The 22100-nt window shown below is 40.3% G+C and overlaps 3 protein-coding genes across 4 annotated transcripts in view; all 3 read left to right on the top strand.

Moving 5' to 3' along the window:
- LOC117256250 (acidic mammalian chitinase-like) overlaps positions 1 to 3667 on the top strand; it is a 33905-nt gene extending 30238 nt beyond the window's left edge. Inside the window, exons 4-12 of one of the 2 annotated variants that reach the window (XM_033625549.2) lie at positions 43 to 247; positions 538 to 594; positions 1137 to 1302; positions 1427 to 1551; positions 1641 to 1764; positions 1852 to 2034; positions 2169 to 2285; positions 2376 to 2508; positions 3221 to 3667. In XM_033625549.2, coding sequence (XP_033481440.2) covers positions 43 to 247; positions 538 to 594; positions 1137 to 1302; positions 1427 to 1551; positions 1641 to 1764; positions 1852 to 2034; positions 2169 to 2285; positions 2376 to 2508; positions 3221 to 3471 — 1361 coding nt within the window. In that variant the 3' untranslated portion in view covers positions 3472 to 3667. The remainder of the gene's footprint in view (positions 1 to 42; positions 248 to 537; positions 595 to 1136; positions 1303 to 1426; positions 1552 to 1640; positions 1765 to 1851; positions 2035 to 2168; positions 2286 to 2375; positions 2509 to 3220) is intronic. The other variant, XM_078170756.1, reaches the window with a different exon arrangement.
- Positions 3668 to 5639: 1972 nt separating this feature from the next.
- On the top strand, positions 5640 to 11732 carry LOC144467016 (acidic mammalian chitinase-like). Its single transcript, XM_078175382.1, has 8 exons — positions 5640 to 5650; positions 5915 to 5975; positions 6083 to 6108; positions 8640 to 8716; positions 8834 to 8860; positions 8952 to 9156; positions 9260 to 9313; positions 11402 to 11732. The coding sequence occupies exons 1-8, from the start codon at positions 5640 to 5642 to the stop codon at positions 11601 to 11603; spliced, it is 663 nt and encodes a 220-aa protein (XP_078031508.1). The 3' UTR covers positions 11604 to 11732.
- A 2547-nt stretch (positions 11733 to 14279) lies between these two features.
- LOC117257327 (acidic mammalian chitinase-like) lies at positions 14280 to 21880 on the top strand. The gene is made up of 6 exons (XM_033627476.2): positions 14280 to 14395; positions 14521 to 14623; positions 15100 to 15282; positions 18423 to 18539; positions 18632 to 18764; positions 20735 to 21880. The coding sequence occupies exons 1-6, from the start codon at positions 14340 to 14342 to the stop codon at positions 21133 to 21135; spliced, it is 993 nt and encodes a 330-aa protein (XP_033483367.2). The 5' UTR covers positions 14280 to 14339; the 3' UTR covers positions 21136 to 21880.
- The last annotated feature ends 220 nt before the right edge of the window (positions 21881 to 22100 follow it).

The following is a 22100-nucleotide window of genomic DNA, read 5'->3' as shown; positions in this document are numbered from 1 at the left end:
CTGTAATCAGTGCTTCTTTAATTTTTCTTTACTCCAACACAGGATCTGCCACCAAGATGGAATGTTACTTCACCAACTGGTCCCAGTACAGACCTGGTGAGGGGAAGTACCTGCCACAAGATGTGGACCCCTTCCTGTGCACTACCCTGATCTATGCCTTCTCCATCATCAACCATAACAACGAGCTGGTTACCTACGAGTGGAATGATGAAGTCCTCTACAAGTCCTTCAATGCCCTGAAGACCAAGTAAGTGGCCACAGTTGAGTTACCCTTGTGTCACATCTAGGAGAGGTCACAGGTCAGGCTAAGCTACAGTACCTCTGCAGCTGGCAGAAGTTCAGTGCTTTGCACAAGAAGTAACGTAATGCTTGGGGAAACAATGACTCAAGTCTAGCGATGCTCCTTACTGTAGAATAAAAATGCATCACTTGAGCCTTAATGATACATTGTTCTCAAACCTGTTATCAGCAACAAGCTTGAACAAAGTTTGGAGGAAATGTTTGAAAGTCTTAACCAACCCTCTGTGCTGTTTACAGAAATCCTCGACTGAAAACTCTGCTGGCTGTTGGTGGATGGAACTTTGGTTCACAACAGTGAGTAACATTTTAAACCATGAGCACAATGTATCACATTTTAACACAAATACAGAGTGCTTGTTGTTATGTTACAAATGCTCTAACGCTTACATTCTTGCAACATTCTGAAAGTCCAATTAAGTCTTAACTGTGACACAATGCAGGCATAATGAGGCCTGTATGAACATATAGTACTTGTCTTGTGGTTGCCAGCTGACTGTCCAGTAAGAAGCTATAGTTGATGTTATCTTAAACATAAAGCATTTAGCCACTTGTATCACTACTTTAGTATACATTTAGAACAAAACAGCAACAGATAGTTCACTGGTGTGGTTTGCTAGCTATGTAGCTCATCTGTAAAAATTAAAAATGTATTAAAGAAAAAAAACCCATTGCCAATCAAAATCATCCCAGATATCAATCAAATATGCCTTTCAAACGGCGCACAGTTGTTTACCAAAAGCTAAGGGCTGCTTGAGGGAAAAGGCCGTTAGCCCACTTTACTATGAAGGTTTTTGGATCATTAAAGTTATGATAACAGAACTTAATGTTCCTTGCAGGTTCTCCATCATGGTATCCTCTCCAGCCAACCGTCAGAAATTCATCCAGTCTACTATCAAATTCCTGAGGACTCATGGATTTGATGGTCTGGATCTGGACTGGGAGTACCCTGGTGCTCGTGGGAGTCCTCCAGAGGACAAACAGCGGTTCACTCTGCTCTGCAGGGTTGGTACAGATTTCTCTTGCTTGGGTTGCTACCTGCAATTCACAGCTACTGGTCAATGGTTTATATCAATGTTGACTTCTTGTTTACTTTCTTTCTTACTTCTTCGTTGGTCTGTTTTTGCAGGAACTTGTTCAAGCCTACGCAGCTGAGGCCAAGTCCACCGGCAATCCTCAGCTCATGCTGACTGCTGCAGTGTCTGCTGGAAAGGGAACAATTGACAATGGATATGAGATTGCTGAGATTGCCAAGTGAGTGTGCTGTCATGAATACCCAATTCAGAGAGAAAACTGGGAGGTCTACAAAGTTTTTTGAAATGACTATTTTTCCCTATCTCCAGGGAACTGGATTTCATCAACGTGATGACCTACGACTTCCATGGAACTTGGGAGCAGTTCACTGGACACAACAGCCCACTGTACCGTGGATCCCAGGACTTTGGTGACCTCATCTACTTTAATACTGTAAGTGGACATTGGGAACTGAAGAATAGTAAATTGGGGGTACAATTTTAAAGAATTGTACTTGACCGCTTCCGTCAATTTTTGTAGGACTTTGCCATGAAGTACTGGAGAGACAATGGCACCCCAGTGGAGAAGTTGAGGATGGGATTTGCTGCTTATGGTCGTACCTTCCGTCTGACATCATCAAACACTGGCGTTGGAGCTCCAGCTAGTGGCCCTGCATCAGCCGGACCATTCACACGTGAAGCTGGATTCTGGTCCTACTATGAGGTACAAAAAAAAGAAAAAAAGAAAAAGAAACAATATAATGTACAGTATGTGTCAGTAATTATGTTGGCATTTAATGGCCTGTGTGAAAATACAAAGTACAAAATTACACAACCTTCATGATGTCTTTGGTTTAGATCTGTGGCTTCCTGAAGGGCACCACCCTTCAATGGATTGAGGACCAGATGGTTCCCTATGCCACCAAGAACAGTGAGTGGGTGGGATTTGACACAAGGGAGAGTTATGAGATCAAGGTAGGTGACACATCAGCTCTATACTCTATACTTTGAACATATTCACAGCCTATCTTAAGTATTTACACCAATTTATTTTTCCCCCAATAGGTGCGCTACCTGCAGGAGCAGATGTTTGGTGGTGCCTTTGTGTGGGCCCTTGATTTAGATGACTTTGCGGGACGATTCTGTGGAGAGGGCAGCCACCCTCTGCTGGCTCATCTCAACAAACTTCTTAATATTGGTAAATCCAATGCATTTTTACGCAGATGTTATTAGACTACGGTCAAGATAGATAGTAATGTCTGCCATCTTTAGTGGTCTGGTGATTGATAATTATTACCCCTACCATTATCCCATCTGCTCTAATTCTCATTGCCTAGCACATTAAACATTGAATCTTATATTCTTATGAATTAAGTCTAATTTAAACTGGCATCAGGTATTTTTCTTACCAACTTTGAAACCAGGTATCTCTCTACTACAGTCATATAAAAAACTGCCAACATGAATGTTCAATAAGGTTCTTTGTTTGTAACACCATTATTGAGGCCAAAACCCACTGGTGCCAAATGCCGCATGTCAAACAGCCCCCCCTATTATTTCTTATGTACAACCCCAAACTGGCGGCGGCTCATTGTGCACCAGCCCTCATCGATATGCCATCGAAGTAGAGATCCTTTAATAAAAGTAGTAATTACTGTGAGTAGTCGTCTCTTGATGCGCTGCAGCGTGATGCTTACTATTGGTGCTAGGGGCGGCACTTGACACTCGTCGCAAGTGTGTGTCCAGCTTTACTGTAGGTCTTGAGAATGAGCCACCCTCTCAATAATTTGGAGTAATAAAGTAATATACAGTGTTGTCTGTCTCATTAAAATCAGAGTAAAATTATGGATAAATATTAATGGATGTTTATCTCTCTGCTTCAAACCTCTTCTTCTTGTCCTATCATTCAGAGCTGCCTCCACTGCCCCCCACCACCACCCCCAAACCTGGTGCTACCACCACTTCCCCTCCAACCACTACCACCACCACCACCACCCACGCCCCAGGATCTGGCTTCTGCAATGGCAAACCTGACGGCCTGTACGCCAACCCAGATGACAAGAGCCGTTTCTACATGTGCGCTGGCGGCATCACCCACGTGAGCTCTTGTGGACCTGGATCTATCTTTGATGACAGCTGCAAGTGCTGCATCTGGCCCTGAGCCATGTGTGGAGACAATGTGCATTACAAGTGATGCAAAAGTCATCTATCGAGCAGACTGTTTAAGTTCTCTTGAATACTGTGTAAACTATACAATCATTTACGTAAATGAGTGTGTCATTAGGTATAATGTATGCTCTTGTGAAATATGTAAAATAGATTGCAAATAAAAGCATTGAAGTACTTTGGTAAAAGTTGCTTGAGTGCTGCCTCATCATTTCAATTTACCTTATTCACTAACTGTCTCCATACTATGTTCCACAAACCTACATGTTACCACACAGTTTTCCTGTAGAGCTGGGTATTATTTTTTTCAGCAGTGTGAGAAATAGAATCCTAGTTTTTGTACCAATACCAAATCAATACATTTTTAAACCTTACTTTGTTGAGTGTATACACATTTTTCTATATATAAGTATGTCTAACAATCAGCATAAACCTGTCAAATGCAGTGTTTAGTGTCAAAAACTGCTGTGCAAGAACTTTGTCCAAATACTCTTTAAAAGCAAAGGAGCTATATACGACATTCAGAGTATGAATATATCTGCAAATAACTAATTTCTATGTAAAGGTATAGCGGTGTTCTGTGAAGAAAATGATATCATGCTTTCTCTATTCGTGTTGTAATCTGAGCTTCTCTGTTCTTTGTTAAGGTAGCTGGTCCAGACGCACATACATTTTAGTGCAGGGGCTCTCAATCTTTTGTGACTTATGGCCCGCTTCTGATTGTTAAAGAAATTCTTAGGACGCCCTTTCCAAATAAATGAGTAAAAAAACATAACATGAGGAGAAAAAAAAAGCAACAAAATAAACTGGGCTGTTAATATGTGTTTTGCCGCTGTCAGCTGTTGTGTTGTTATGTGGTTGTTTACCTAGCTGGTTGCTTGGTTGGTCAAATCAGTGGTGAGGTGCACTAAAGATGCAGCTGAAACCTCAGACAACATTATAATCCTGATACTGATACTGAACTATTTTTTATGATTCATGACAGGAACTATCTCAACTGTTTTTGCTTCTTCCTGTAATGCTACCCCTCAAAGATACAATACAAATTGCTGAACTGATGCATCACTAGACACAGCCCTGCAGGGATCAAACAAAGAGGACATAACCTGATATATAGCATAACAAATACAACAAAGAGGATAACATGCCATCATAAAATTAAGGTTTACTCCAGCCTACTCAGTGATAACTGTCGTGCACGTCCTTGGGGTTCAGTCCAGGATAAGGAGAATTTGAAAAAGGAGACCTCAGGACCTCATGAACTCATTTACAGCAAAAGCAATTTAACAGACCTTGTTCAATGAACTTGCCAGAGCCCACAGATAACAATGACGTCACTGTTATTGATAAGTGTTATCACCAAAATCAATTATTGGCGTAACAAGGGTCACTGAATTACTGACCACAAGGTGCAATTTGTGCCAGCTTGAGTGTGGCACTTTTATGTGGCCTGCATCTATAGAAGACTTTGTTTCAACTGGTTCCTGCAACTTTGCAGAGAAAGAGAACATTTAAAGGAATATTACACCAAAAATGTTGCGAAAACCAAACCTTACGAGGTCAAAACATAGCTCTGCTTGCTCCTTCTCAGAGGACAGCCACTGTATTCACCCTGAAGTCACACTTTTCAGGTCAGTCTGTACTTAAACTCCATTATCTCACAACAAAAATGATGCATTTTCACAAATATCAGTGCAGACCTCAGTCTCACTGAGATGAGTGACAGTAAAGCAAGTTTCAGGTATCAGCTTACAGAATTGCACACGACACATAAAGAAATTAAAACCAATAGCTGCCAGAAACAAAAAGAAAAAATATCTTAAAATAGAGAAGCAGGGATTCAAAAATGGTCAGCAAAAATGTTTTGTTTACACAGTGGTGGACAGAGTACACAACTCCATTGATACTCTTGGTTAAATGTTACTCTAAATCAAGTGAAAGTTCCTGAGTCAAACTGTTACTTGAATTATCTCACACACATTGTTGTATATTGTTACAATACATTTACAGAACATAATGACTCTAAAACAACCCATTGAATACACTGACGTGCTTGTACTGTAGAGCCAAATCATAATTTGTAGGCAAGATTAATTCAACCTCTATAACACAGTATTGCTAGAAATGTGAAACAACTTGAGCATTATCTCAAAAACTTCAAACATGGACTTGAGGTATGGCCATGGACAGTGTTGGGGGCAAATTTATACACATCGCTCCACTTCCACCATTGCGCCACCAGAAAAAATATCCCATGAAGGTTGTTGTGTGTTGTCATGTCACTACCTTATTTATACAGTCTAGGGTCACTACAGACTACATCATAGAGGGGTGCCAGTGGTAGGCACATCTGGGTTATGCCGTACTGTGCGTTAACATGTTTGTCTCCATTAATATAACGGCATAAATTGTATCCTGTTCTGCTTTTTCATCCTAAGGCTGTTTGAAAGTAGTGGAGATAAGAAGCTAGCCTCCACTTTGTTGATCGGCATAGGTGATGTTAGTATTTGTTGGATGTGTTTCCATTCACATCCACTCTAACTGCAGAGCAACGCTGGCACACAGTCCCGTTCTTATGCATAACTCTCTCTCCGGTGCTGTTGTAGCTGACCAGCACACCAGGAACCAGCAGGTGGGTCTTCCAGCTCTGGTGTATTAATTTACGCTCATCCTAGTGACGTACTCACATGCCATTCCATTTGTTGTGCTAGCCTCAACATTTGTTTATTGCGTTTCATATCATAAGTCCACAAATATTTATCTATGTTACATAATTATCAGACTTTGATCCTCTGCCTTACCGTCACTGTGTCCAAGTATATTTGTTTGTTTTAAAAGGTCTAGGCTATTTACTTGTTCTACATCATCATGCAGTTATTAATGTAAGAAGGGTATTTTAATACAAAGTGGTAACCAGTGTATGTGAATGCATGAATGTGTCAGACCTGTGCAGCACTGGAGTTGAAATGGACTGTAATAAAGTGGAGCTTCTGTGCTTTGATTACCTGCTGTGAAACAACATGACCCTCATCCATTTAAAATCAACATTAGTTCTTCTGAGCTCATTTTGGTGAAAGTAATGCAAAAGTAGTCTAATAAGTAACTTATCATTCTACACTGGGAGTAATATTGTAATAAATAACTTAATAAACACTCCCAGATTCTGACTGATCTCCTCAGGTTTACATCATCACAGAAGATTTAAATTGTGCTTTGCCATTTTTTTTATTAAGGATATTTATACAAAAAAACTGTGATAAAGCAGAAGTGTCATTTAGAATCCAAAGAACAGTTTTCAAATTCAAAACCATGGACACAAAATCAACAAAGTAATAGATGAAACTGTAACTCTCTCTGTGCATCCTCTACCCTGCTCATCCATCATTCAGCCTCGAGGTGAAAGCTCATCACTTCAGCATGACATGTCCTTTGTCCTGCCAGTCTGTGTCTGTCAAGCATCATACACAACAACATATCATCATTACATTATTTTAGAGGATGCAGGGACGGTGTGGCATTGAGTTTCCTGATAAAATGCTGAAGGTGAAACTAAGTGGGTCACTTTAAATTGTAGATAGAATATCAGTGTCCCAGTCCAGTCCTTCCTGTTAAGGGAGTACAACAAGTTTCATACTTAAACTAGGGATGTCAGCAGTTGCTGTTTATCATTGAACCACAGAGAATGTTTTTGGCCGATTGCGCATGTCAGTCTAGTACATTTTGCTATTCTTCAGTTCACTGCACTGCACACAACCTGGGTCTAATGAGAGCTAGCTGGCAGTGCTGCTCATTAATAATAATAATAAACAATAATACATTGGATTTGTATAGCGCTTTTCAGGATACTCAAAGACGCTTTACAAAGAACAACAACAGCAAAAAAAAAAGATAGAATAATCCTTAGGGAGGTAGAGAGGGAAATAATGCAAAAAGGGTGAGGTACACTTTAGGTACATTTTAGAGGTTGTAGGCAGTTTTGAAAAGGTGTCTTTTGAGGGTTTTCTTGAGGGTGGAAAGTGAGGGGGACTCTCTGATGTGTCCTTAGGGAGTGAGTTCCACAGGGTGGGAGCACCAATGGCAAATGGAAAAGGCCCTGTCCCCCACTTGCCGTGATTGGTCCTGGTGGGGGTGGGGGGGGGGGGGGGGGGGGGGGGTTTGTGGCTCAAAAGTAAGTCGCTTGCTCACTGGGGCTACCTGAGAGGAGACTGGAGGGTGACCACCATGTTTCCACAGCAACATCATCCCACCACTGTGATGGTAACAAGCTCCTACTCGACCTGGGTGGTGCACAGTGCAGAGTGGCCAAGGCTAATGTTAACTAACCAGTGGAGAATGGAGTGTGGGCACTGGGCACTATGTTTCTACATGTTAACAAAGCAAGCCCGCTGTCTTGTCTAAACCAGACCCCCAGGAGGTGTGCCAGGCTTTTTAAGCCATTTTCAGTAGGGGCCAAACAGTGGAATTACAACTTCTGAGTCTGTCACGTGATGTCATTTGGCCCCAAACAACTCTTTCCTGTAAACTTACATTGTGAAAGAGACATTTGTAAATCAGTGGATAAAGCCACATGATTTGATAATTTTATCCCCATTCAAGATAGTGGAGCGCTAAACCAAGAGTAGCTGGCTCAGCCCGCCAAAGTGTCTAAGTGCACCTGCTCTGTGGGGCCCAATGATGCAGAAGTAGTGCTGATCACCTGGGTCATTTTTTACACAGCAGTTGAACATTATTGAACAGGTTCCTGCCTCCAACACAGTATATAGTTTTCTTTCTATCAATGCTCTGCTCAAACTCTCTGAGTCAGTGGAGCACTGACTGAAGGAAATACATATATATATATAAACATATGTATACAGCGGACTGACAGTTTTGTTTATATATTACATATATATACATATTTCAAGCTAAAAAAAATTTCACACTGATGAACTTTCTTCATTTTTCACTTTTACCTGTAATTCACCAAGCTTTTTTCTTACTAATTCATCAGGCATTGTATCCATCATTGTGTAAGTTGTAGGTCTACTTTCAGCGTTTCAGTGTTAGGTGAAGACACTTAGTGCTTAAATACTGTACCATGTGACTCATAGTAATACGAGATGTGAGACTCTGGTGACGTTACACTGTGTATACACTTTCTACCCTTCTGTCTCTGTCCCACAGTGTAAGGTGCCACACAATGGGAGACTCCCACAGGACAGACAGCACAAAGATGAACGCAGGAATAGCGGGTATAATTGGTGAGAAATTCCAAATGTTGCTCCTATGTTTCTATAGTTTTACTGTATTGGTTTTTGCTGTATATGTGATATGTGATATATCCGACTGTAATAACATAGGAGTTTTCCTTCTTGCAGTGGGTCTTCAGCTCTTTATTCAGATTGGTAAGCAACACATTTTAAAAACAGGAATGGGAATGTTTTAATTAAATTTCAGTACTGTACAGCAAAGCTTTTTCCCCTTCTCTTGATCCAGCAGCCACAGCCAAACTGGTATGTTATTTTACCAACTGGTCGCGATACAGAACTGGTGTGGGGAAATTCCTGCCAGAAAACATAGACCCCTTCCTCTGTACCCACCTGGTTTATGCCTTCGCCATCATCAACCATGCTAATGAGATCACCGAGTATGAGTGGAATGAGAAAAGCCTCTATAAATCATTCACTGAGCTCAAAAACAGGTAATAATTGGTTCATGTAGTATACCTGCATCGTGCACTGGGATTTTAAAATGTTGTGTCAGTTCGATCATCAAACCATCATTTTTCTTGTGTATCTGAACAGAAACCCCAGGCTGAAGACTTTACTGTCTGTCAGAGAAGGGGACGATGGATCTCAGTGAGTTGATTCTCTGTTGCTAATCCTTATGAAACTCCTCCATCTACTGAGAGGATGCAAGAATAGCTGCAGTGGAACGATTTCATTTGACTGTGTTGTCAAGTGGATAGTTTGGCATGGAAGAATGACTATTTTTCAGAGCAGCATTTTGACAGATATTGCTTTCTCAAGTCAGTGTGGGTAATTTTAAAAATGGAAATTAAATCTTATACGATAAATCTGGAGTCTTGCAAGTACACATTACTTGCATGAATTACTTTTATTAGTAAAAGAATAACAGGTAGCAGTAGTAGTAGTAGTAGTAGCAGTAGTGAAATACTGGTAGTAGTTGCACAGTTGTGAGTTTTTGTATCCCATGAGTTTCTGGAGGAGAATATTTGCTTAAAAGGATACTAAACCTGCAAAATGACCATTTACTTACCGTTTGTTCCGTTGAAGAAAACTTCCCACATTCCTCCACAGTGAAAGGAGAATAAAAAAAGAAAGTGAACATTCTTCATGATCAAAGTCATAAGGGACCACGTTTATCAGCCGCAAAACTTTGTCCAAACATCTGTTTGCAAACTCTCACACAACTTGAATATTATAATCCAGGTCTCATATATCCAGATACAGTGTAGTGTTAATTTTTTCATTCATGAAATTTTATATTCTATATGTTAATTTTTTATTTTTTTATCTAGGCTAATCCATGTAACAGAAATTAGAATCGAGGTGACAGGTTGTATAAAAATTCAATTTAGAATTCTACAACTACAAACAATTTCTGCACACTTACAAGCTTGCATCTCTCCAGCAGTTTTTGACTGGTTTAAGAGCTGCTTGCTCCACTGCCGTTTAGTGGCTAGCAAGCAGAGCTGCTAACAGCCACCGCTGCAACTGACAAACCAATCAGACACACACGCCTGCTTATTTACTGCTGAATTACAGCTCACAACTCGCAACAATGGCTAACGCTGCTCCAGCGTAAGTGTTTTTGCTGGCTAGCAAAACATCCTGGCGCAGACCTTTTTTCTGGAGTTTACCAGCCTGTTGCTAATGTGGCATTTGAAGATAAATGCATGCATGGACGTTCTCAGTTTTCAGTGTCTGATAGTCCACTACTAATATTTTCATCATGCCTCATCAAAGAAAATAAAACATTGATTTCATCTTAGTTTTTATTATCAAGATCTATTTTTAGCTCGTCATCGTCTTGTTTTCGTCATCGTTTTTGTCAATGAAATTACCACTGGCTCGGTACTTCCCAAACACATGAATTTCCGCTAAAATGTTACAGTATAAAATGCTTCTGCCTACAAGTAGCCTGTCTTGAGCTTGCCTGAGCACACGCACACATATGAGCTCTGCTTGAGCAGAGGTACGTGATTGAGCTGTGCATGAGACTGTTTGCACTGACGTCTTTGTAATGTTTCAGGAAGTGTACAATTGGATGAATGAGACTTCTCTGTTCACCGGAGAGGCATGCACAAAAAACAAAGTTTTCTTTATGAGTTCAAGGTAGCACCCAGTGAGTAATTAATGTACAAATGATCATTTTGCAGGTGAAGTGTTCCTTTAAAGTGACTCTCTCTCATAGCGTGGTTGTTGCAGGAAGCTGTTCTCAAAGAAAAAGCTGTAAAAACCCAATGTACACAACCTGCTCAGGAACAAGCAGCAGACAAATACAGCTGATGACCAGCTGGTGAACAAAGAGACAAATATTTTCCTCAGGATCTGGTGGAGATCAAAAACAGAGCTAACAGAGAGTGAATATTGGATTTACAATGATCAGGTGGACACAGATGCAACTGCAAATGACTGATTATGTAGCCCTGTAACTGCTGGATGTGTAAATGCAATTGTTTGACAAGTTCACCATATCAAATTAAAAGCTGCTGAGATGTTTGTGTAGTGTTCACTTCTTGTTTGTGTTGCCCCCAGTTGGCCAAAATAAGCCAGTTATTGCTTAATTAATCAACAATAAATATTTAAGTCAAAACTTAGAGTTAGTTTAGCTTCAATCCAAATGTTTCAGTTTTCAATATACTTCACCTCATTATGGTATCAAACTGCCTCTTTAGATATCAACATCCACATCTACTGCAGGTTTTCCATCATGATGTCCACTCAAGCCAACCGTCAGACATTTATCCAGTCTACTATCAAATTCCTGAGGACTCATGGATTTAATGGTCTGGATCTGGACTGGGAGTACCCTGGATCTTATGAACGTCCTCCAGAGGACATACACAGGTTCACTCTGCTCTGCAAGGTACACTGGCTGAAGACTGGACACTTTTTCCTCTGAAATCTATGTGTTCAATTCCTGTTCTGCTTGAAGATTTCTTTGTGTCTTGTCAAAAATGTGGCTTATTTTTGTGGCTTCAATGTAATTATCACTCTAAAAGTTAAAAAAAAAAATAGAAAAAAAACCAACTCGACATTTGTTAGCCCCAAACTGTGCATTCTCACACTTGTGCGTTGATGGATACATTTGATTCACAGGAATGCTGTTTTCCTCAAAAAAGAAATAGAAATACAATTTTTAAGGGGATTGTTTAAAAAAACATATTATGTGTTGATACTTTTTGAAGTCTTTTTATATTGTCAATAGTCAGTGTTGGGCAAGCTACTTGGAAAATGTAGTGAGCTATGCCATAAAATACTCTACATCAAAATAAAGCTTCACTACATTGAAGCTATCCCTGGAGAAATGTAGCACGCTACGAGAAAATGGCAAAAGTAGCTTGCTACTTGCAAAGCTACATTGATTTTTTTTTTTTTAAACTTTATGTCAAATCAGCGTTATCTCAGTGATCACAAAAACTGTCAGTCAAACAAATAGGCAGGCAAGAAAATGTTTAGTTGGTCTGTTTATAACAGACTTAAATTAAAACTTTCTTTTTCTTTTTCTTTTTTTTTTTTGAAGACTCCAAAAACATGTTATTATCAGTCAACCTATTGCTCTCTCTCTCGCTTTCTCTCTCCTCTTCCTACTTAATGCATTTCCCTGTCTTGGCCTCTCTCAGTAGGCCATCTTACTATGTCAGTAATTCAAAAACAGAATTCCAATATGTTTCACTCAATAAAACCATAATAGATAAAAGACAGCAATATAAACAAAAACAAAAAAAACAACCTCATGAAAACTTCTTTTTTAGGGACATTAGAACATGAACATGTCCTGCAAATAATACGTGACATCATTATGTCACTCTCTCCCTGCTACTGTTCTCTGTCTCTCTGGCTCTTTTCTTGGCCCTTGTTGTGTCTATTTCTCTAGTGTCCCCTAGGGCTCGGCGATATGGACAAAAATTCATATGCCGGTATTTTCAGGCTAATTGGCGATATACAATATATATCCTGGTATTTTCTATGAAGTGGGCAACAGGTTCAGTTGCAAGCTGATCCACGGCTCAAGTCACCTGTTATTTTTCTGCATGTGTTTTTCCACAGCAGGGCAGGTAAAAATAGTTTTCCTGTTGGATGTGAGCTGTTTGCAGAGGTGCAGTAAGAGCCTGTTGTCTGCAGCTCTTCATCTAATATCTCACTGTGGCTGTTTCTGATTTTACTCTTCCTCCCTGCCGTAATATTACACTTGTCTTAATTGAAGAAAAGCCACTAAAAAAGTTCTGCTACTTCGGCATTCTTATTCTCTCTTCTTATTCTTAATATTTTAGCCTAACTCATACAGCCTAAATCATACAGAGTCTTAAAAATAATATCATTTTGAATTAATAAAAATATATTATTTTATAGTGCACCCAAAAAAGAAAATTCACCCATTATCTACTCACCCATATGCCGATGGAAGCTCAGGTGAAGTTTCCACACGACACTTGCTGAGATCCCAGGGGAGAGGAGGTAACAACAAAACTCCACCTAATGGTGCCCCAGATTCAAACTCTAAAAACACATAATTGAAACCACAATTATGTGTGTATGTGTGTGTGTAAACCTGGTGTCGAACCCTGTCGAAGACAAATTTCTGTTGCCTTTTGGTTCCAGACAATAAAGTTTTCTATTCTATTCTATTCTATTCTATTCTATCTCCACACTGCTCACATAACATAAAATGTTGTTCGGAAAAACATCATTTGAACTCTGTTTTTAGCCTCATTGTAGCCTGTAGCTCTAACTCTGTACACTGTGTTCATGTGTGTGCGCTTGCGTGAGACTGTGAGACATGAGCACTGCGTTCATGTGTGTTAACGTGCTTTCGCTGGTCTGGCGCGCAGGTGCGCACACGTGAATGGGTTACACCATGGTTTAGTTACCTAACCAATGTTCTTGTCGTGGTAGCAACTTGTCAATGAATGGCACCAACCTGTCAGTCAAAGCAGCCATGCCATTAGCAACATTATAAAAGGTAAATGGTGAGTCATATAAAAATTCCCCCCTGTAGTCATGAACAGGGAAATTAACTCACAAGACTAAAACCGGTTTTTGCACCAGGCCATAAACGTGTTTATTTCTGCTGTTACATGGAGGTTGTGGGGACTGACTCACTTTTGGACATTAGTGAGCTGCAGTTTTAGGCACTTGTGTGTTGGTTGCCACTTGTTTGTGGTCATTTCAGTGAAGTATGAGGATCAACTTGAAGAAGCCTGACACTTTCTGAGTTAGATAATCCATCAGTGAGCACTGTCTCTAAATATTTTGGACACACACACACACACACACACACACACATACAAACAGACACAGATTATTGTTGTATGTTAATGCAGTGCAGACATTTCAATCACTTAAAACTGATTGCCACACATTTAACACATATGATGTTCAGTGTGATGGGTTATCTTACAAGTTTTAAGTTTCACTGGACTGAACCGGATAGGCCTACCAATAGCTGCCTGGAAGATGGGGAAAAAATCAGAAGTGGTTAGTTTTGTAAAACAAAATGTGATTTGCTGTTCTGAAGTGCATTTCACACCACTGACTGAAGCGTAAATACATTTCCATTGATTTCCAGGAGATTTCAGAGGCCTATGAAGCTGAGAGTAAAGGAAGCAGTAACACGCAGCTGTTCCTCTCTGCAGCCATGGCAGCACAAACAGATGCTACTGATACACAATACGAGCTCTCTGTGATGTCAGAGTAAGACTTAGATTTATGTCAGCTCCATTTTGAATACTTTTGACACCACATAATCAAATTATGCTTAAATTCAACCTATTTCTGTGTTTATGTGGGTGTGATTGTGTGTCTTTGTTTATGTTTAGGTACCTGGACTTCATCAGTGTTAAGACTTTCGATGCCAGTGGTGGTCAAGATAAAGTGACAGCCCACCACAGTTCACTCTACTCTGAAAACAATGCTAACGTGGTAAGTACCCAGTTTTATTTAGAAGCTATCGGTCATGTACAGGGCCAGTGAAAGGTTTGATATCATCATTTATAGAATTATTTATTGATTGAAATGTATCAACCTGAAATGTTGATGTGAATCCCTGTGTGTATCCCTCTGGCTAGCTAATGGCTGCCACTCTGCACTGCCCTCATATGGTGGTCACAGCTGATATCAGGACAGGGTAGCGCCATAGCAACCACCCTCCGGTCTTGCCCCCGTGTCAATAAACACGGTTACCTCTGTATGCACCGTTGTCATTGCTCGCGTTATAAGCACCATTAGCACTGTTTGCTGCTAGCCGCGCAGCCACCTCCATGTTGACAGCAGTGTGCAGACAACCTCTGATAGATACACTCTGAATATTGTACAGTGCCCCTTTAACAACTACAACCCAAGGAAGCTGAATTGTTTAATAGACATTTCTCACTACTCCTCCCTTTCTCTCCTGTCAGGATTATGTTATGCAGTTCTTGATGAAGCAAGGAGCCCCAGCAGGAAAGTTATTGCTGGGTTTTCCTTCTCATGCTCGTTCCTTCACACTCTCCACCACAGCAACAGGCCTGGGAGCCCCAATCAGTGGCCCTGCCAATCCGGGGCCCTTCACCCAGCAGATTGGTCTCTGGTCATACTATGAGGTAACAAGCAGACGTTTGAATAGACTGCATTTAGCACAGAAGTCTACGTAATCACACATAGTAACAATGCAAACTTTGACCATGGACCAGATGTTCTGCTATTACTGCAATTGCTAACCCTAGCATGACCACTGATACAACTACAACTTCTATATCTACTACTATCTGCTACCTACTACCCAATCCCACTGCCACTATTTCACAGTGTGTCTCAAACAAGATGTAGTGAAATGAGCTTACAGGGAGCCTGAAATACAAATTTTAACCCTTAGATGCATGACCTACCAATACCTACACTCTTCCAGAAGTGGGGTCAAAAATGACCCCAATTAGAATCAATGCGTTTTATGTGATAAACTTAAGCAATTTCTTTCATTTTGGTTAAAGATGATGATTTCTATTATATTTTGGTCAACAAAAGAATGATTTCATGTTTGACATGTTCATTTATCACTTTTTATTGAATAATCAATAATAGTATAATAGGCTACCTAACGGGTTAGATTTTATTACAAGGAAGCTATAAATATCATAGTAAGTCTGCTTATCTTTACACAACAAATGCAGTAATGTTAGCTAGCTTACTAGCTAACCACACACACACACACACACACACACACACACACACATTTACAAGGAAGCTTTAAATATCATAGTAAGGCTGCTTATCTCTACACAACAAATGTAGTAATATTAGCTAGCTAACATTGCAGTACTAACATTACATAGTAGTTAGCTAACTAGTACCTACATTGTAGGGGAACAGCCCATTGGTCCGACATCCCATTGTTCCGACCATATTAAACTCATTGTTCCGAAGTCTGTTCCGAAATCATCATGATGCCCTGTGGTTAAGGTCTGGTTAGGTTTAGGCACACAAACCACTTGGTTAGGGTCAGGAAAAGATCATGGTGTGGGTTAAAATGAAAAAGAAAGTGACAAACACATAAGCCGTGAGCCTGCTTCGCCTCAAGCCGGACGCGGCGCACCATACGCCCGCCGTGAGCCGTTCAGCACCGCGGACAGTCGGACTAATGGGATGTCGAACCAATGGGCTGTCGAACCAATGACATGGACCCCATTGTAGTTAGCTAACACTAGCTAACTAGTTAGCTAGTGTTAGCTAACTAGTTAGCTAGTGTTAGCTAACTACAAAGTAGGCTAATTTGATGACAATAATACTATACTTTATCGCACAAAAGTCATGGATGTGGAAAATAAGTTCATATTTTATATTATACAACAGTTAGTTCCGACCGAGTAATCTGATTGGACGAGAGGCATTCCGTGAGTGTTGATATAGAGTATAACATCACTGGGACATGTAACAGTAAAATCACTCCGCTCACAGGTGTTATAAATATAAATACAACCGTTAATTAACCAACTCTCACACTCGCTACATTGACGCAAACTGACACTATAGCGTTACACCAAGAAGATGGATATTTTCCCCAAAATTACATTTGAATTAAATTAATTTAAATTCACGGCTGTAACTGTCTTCGTCACAGCCGTGACAGTATACAGTACAACATCACTCCCTCTCATGTGATATTGCTTAAACGTCATATGTATTCCAAGATATAAAACGAATTTAATACTACATGTATGTTGCTGTATAAAAATCCTGGGTGGTGAGACTGTTGGCATTAGATGTGTAAGTGCGACAGTAAATGTATACCTGACAGTCACAGTTGATAAGAATCAAAGACTCCTAGGTCTAACCCTTGATATTCCATAGGAAATGCTTGGGGTCATTTTTGACCCCAGTTATGGAAGAGTGGGGTAGTGATACAAAAACAACAATTTCTTAAAATGTATATAACATTTTTTTTAAATGCAAATGGCCTCATGTCAAAAACATGTTTTATGAGGAATACCTGGAATATGAAATGATAAAAACTTTTAATTCCATAGATATTGAAGAAAAACAACCCATTAATCAAGAGGAAGAGAGGTATGTTTGGAGGGTATGTTATGTCAGTCTTCTCTTTGATGAACAATAGAATAAACTCAGTGAGTCTCAAACGTCCTTACTTGTCTATCACAACACAAATCTGATGTGCCTGGTGCAGGTGACTGTATAAAGAAATCTGTTGCCAGCTCAACAGTCTGAAGCCTGGGGTATTTCCTCACAGGGATTACGTTTACATATGTTTACCTCATTATTTGAAATTTTGGCCACGTTTAAAATGACTGTAACATAATATATTTGACAGAAAATAAAGAAAATGATAGGTTCCCTTTAATCTCTGGACAGCCAGAGCCTCTTCACATAAAGCATACAAGCAAGTGTGGTCTCTGAGGCCTCTCAGAATACAAAACCATGACAGTACGCCAGTCATATATTCCTTTATGTCTAATACATTTCTACCACAGTATGTTTGTCATGGTGAGTGTTGCCCGCTGGTTCCAGTTCAGATCAGACTTCCTCTTTATTACCCAAACTTGGATTTTATGGCTTCACTTAGTGGGCTGGTGCCAAACAGCAGAGGTGGGGAAACTCGAATCACATGACTTGACTCAAGTCAGACAAGTTGCCAATTTGATTAGCACTGATAAAAGACTCATCTTTAGTTTCACTTTGTGAATCCAGTCCTTCATCCCTTTATTCAGAAAGCTGTCAGTGATGTCATTTAAGGAGACATGCATATTTCTCTGCAGTCTGTCATGCTGACATATTTTCCACTGCTTGCTTTCATTAACTTGTAGACTTTTTTCCCACAAAAAGGACGAGAAGAGAGAAAATCCATCAGGCATGACAAATGAACAACTGTGCCTTTTCTTAAAACATAGGAGCATGATTGGACTCTTTGAGGGTTGTAAAAATACAGTATAAATGTAAAGTTTTGATCATTCAAAGAAATCAGTTTTTGAGTTATTTATTATGCGCATGTCCTTATAGGCCCGAGGGTACCATATCGCCTGCAGTTCAAACTGTGTCCCCGGTGCAACTATTATTACCATTACTAATGCTGCTGTGCTGCAGCTGTTCTAGTATTAGTGATACCATTACTACAGCCTCTTCCGCTATTACCACAAGTGCTGCTAGTACCACTCCAGCTTCATCAGCATGAACACAACACCTTTTTTCTAACTGTGACAAACACCACTCTGCTCTAATGTTTCTTTACCAGACGTGCTCCTTCCTGAGAGGCACCTCAGTGCACTGGATTGATGGTCAGAAAGTTCCCTACGCTGTCAAAGGCAGTCAGTGGGTCGGCTTTGATAACCAGAGGAGTTATAATGCCAAGGTTCAGTACATGACTGTTGTGGAAAAACGCACATATTTCAACAAGTCTCTCTACATGTGAGTTTTATTGTGTAACGTCTGACTGTCTCACAGGTGGACTATCTGAAGAGCAAGCGGCTGGGAGGAGCTGCTGTGTGGACTCTGGATATGGATGACTTTTCTGGACAGTTCTGTGAACAGGGCAAATATCCACTGATATCACAATTAAAACATAAACTCAGTGAAGGTGAGGCTATGGCACTTTACATTTTCTTTACTCGTTATAATTCGTTATAATTCAGTTCTATGACATGCAGACATTTGGAGGGATCGTGGCTCACAGGTCCAGGTTTTTATTTCTCTCTTGTCCCATTAATCACCATATTACTCTACTTTATATTATGACCATAAGACTGGAAACCACTGTTTTAAAGGATCCTGTAGCATCCTACAAAAGCTATCTGCTTTGGCCAGCTGACAAAAGAAGGCTCCTCCTCACACCACTAGAAATAATCATCATCTCATCTAGAATCACTGATTACTTTAAGGTTCTGTATGCAACATTCAGAGCATTATTATAGCAGCAAACCACTGTTTGCTATGTAAAGATATAGTGGAGTGATGGAGTCCTGAGCTGAGAATGAAGTCACGCTGTGTGTGTTGTAATTCAAGTTTCTCTGTTCTTTGCCTTTGTTCATGACGTGGGCGCAGACAATTCTAGTTGCCTCTCTGTCAGCTCTGCTAAATTTGTGCTAAATGTAGGCTCTTATGTCTATTTTGCAAGTCTGGCGGTGCTTTTTGTGGTTGGCTTTGGATGATGGTGACATGTGGCTGAGAGTCACTCATCAGGATGAGAAATACTGTTGAAAAGCTGTGGGTAGCCCTACACTAAAATAATCAACTTCTCCTACATATTAATGAGAGACTGATATTTATGGAAGGAGGGAAAGATGTCTGCTGGCTGTGATTGGTTTTTCCTTGTCACATGACATGCGATGCGTGCTGCTGCGACACAAAAGTTTACCTCTGTTCATCTCAGGGTGCAGCTGTCCCACCCTGAAAATAGGTGCTTGGGAACGCATGAGTGCCACGACAGCATCGTTCTGGCATTTGACCATGCCTGCTGCACGTCTACATTGCTGTTGCTCTCCCTGCCTTTGGCTTTCCATGTTGGTGCATGGAAGGGCAGGGAGGTTTGCTCTCTCTGCCTCAGGCTTTCCTCATTTTTGCACGTGGAGGGCAGAGAGGTGTGCTCTCTCTGCCTTAAGGCTTTCCACGCATGCACGTAGAAGGGCGGAGAGGTGTGCTCTCTCCACCTTATGCTTTCCACGTAGACGTGTGGAAGAGGCTTTCTGTATAGGCAAGGAAAGGCAGAGAAGTCCCAGAACAGAGCCATACCGCCAAATGTAAAACTGCAAATGGAAATAAAGTTTTCTTTGACTCAAGTGCTTCTGACTGAAATCTGCTTCATTATAACTCACAGCATTCACAAACAAAGCACTTGTCTTTATCTGGACACGTTTTCCTTACAAATACAACATGCTAATGTTATTAGCACAAGCCTATGGCATTTTACATTGTATAAATTAGCCTAGCGGCTACCAAAGTTTTCCTCTACTCATATGAAGCCAGGAACAAGAGCAACATTTAATAAAGGTAACGTCACAAAACAGCTCACAAGTTTCACTGTCAAAACAACTGTCTTATACTATAAACACATTTTCCAAAGAAATACAACATGCTAATGGTATTAGCACACATTACATTGTATAAAGTAGCCTAGCGCACGACTATTTTCTCTAGGCTACTCATATGAAGCTCGGATAAGACCTAAAATGCTATTTTGTGGAGGTTTTATTGTCTTTACAATTTATTGTGCCACCACCACACAATGGGCTGTAAAGAGGTTGTCATCATTTTTACCATGAGATCAAGTCAAGTCCATAGTGTGAGCTAAGCTCTAAAATACTGAATCCTTCATTTCCCATAATGCACAAAACAATTATTTTCTCCGTCACAGCTCCTCCAGAGCCACAGACATAGAGATCACTCAGCTGTTTTCACAGGCTGACACAGTACATCTCATGATGTGTAAACTGAAACTTTTTTGTGTAAAATTGGTGGGATTCCCCTTCAAAAATACCCTTTTTTGTTGGTAAACAAATTTAAATTATTATAATTTAAATCACACTGTTTTTCTATTGGGTTTTTTCCCAGACTGGACAACACAAGAAACAACTCCTGCAGTGCTTCACCCCACAGACTCCTCCTCTCCATCTGAGGGCACACAGCCCACACAGGACCCAGTCATCACAACCAAACTGGACACCAGCTGCTTTCATAATATCACTGTTGTGTATCCTGTCAGCAGCTTCTGCACACGCAGAGCTGATGGATTGTATGTAAGATCAGACAATCCAAAGACATTCTACAGATGTGTGCTGAGGAAGACATATGTCACAAAGTGCCACACCCTGGGAACAGAACACAGCAGTGGAGTGACAATAATCCCATCACAGAATTTAGTTCTAGTTAGCTTTGTAACAGCCACTCTGCTCCTTTTGTTTAGTGTGTGGACTCCAGGGGATTTTGCTTTGTACAGCCTTAGTGTACTGTAAATAAAGCTCCTGGTTTGCTATGAAAAAAAAACCTTTAAAGCTGGCAAACAGGACCAAATACTTCTTTGACTTTGGGTAAGTCAAAGAAGTATTTTTTATACAACCCAGAGTTCAGAGACATGTACACAGTAGCTGTCATGAATTGTCATGAGATTATCACTGAGAGCTGTGATTCATGTAGGCCAGGGATACTCTACTTGCTTTGCCTGGGGCCACCTCTGCAAAATGACAGGAGGCCAGGGGGCAGTCACAGCAAGCCGCATAGGTCAAGCTTAGGCAGGGGCATTTCTAATATTTGAGGTCATTCAAGGTTTAGCCCAAACCTCTGTGGGAGGGTCCAGGGGGCTGATAAGCTAGCTCTATTGTGATGCTTTTTATGCACTCTCACTCACACCTTATTTACATTTACAGTACAAAAAAACTCCCAATGTGAATCAATTTATTTTCATTGTAAATCAGAAAATGGTTGGGAGGGGCCACCTGGCACCCTGGGCCCCAAGTTGAGTATCCCTGCTGTAGGCTATGTAATGATTAATTTATATAATCATCAACTTATTTATTTGATTAGGGCTATGTCATCTGTAACTTTGGGGGAACATTAAAGGCTTTATAAAGAGTTGCAAGCAGTGATGAGTCTGACTGGTAGAAAGACTTGATTTAGCTTTAACTTTGACTTTACTGCTGCTCTGTTGTTATGACAGTAACACCTCTAAATCATCATTGTAAAAATCCTTCAAGTCTGTTTGCTGTTCTCTCCCTCTTAAAGGTAAATCCTGCATAGTATACCTTCTACAGGATTTTACAATAACAGAACATTCATAGTGTTTACAGTTATATTTAGATATATTTTAAAATGCATTGGAGGGTTTTTGTGTTTTTTTTGGCAAATAAACTTAAGAGTAGCATAATGGTACAGTTAATATAATGCAGAGTAAACACAATAATGCTGTGTTCAGACTGCCTGG

Source organism: Epinephelus lanceolatus, chromosome 1 (genome assembly GCF_041903045.1).
Source record: "Epinephelus lanceolatus isolate andai-2023 chromosome 1, ASM4190304v1, whole genome shotgun sequence".
Taxonomy (NCBI): domain Eukaryota; kingdom Metazoa; phylum Chordata; class Actinopteri; order Perciformes; family Serranidae; genus Epinephelus; species Epinephelus lanceolatus.
Note: the sequence above shows the minus strand (reverse complement) of the source record. Positions and strands in the feature narration are given on the sequence as shown.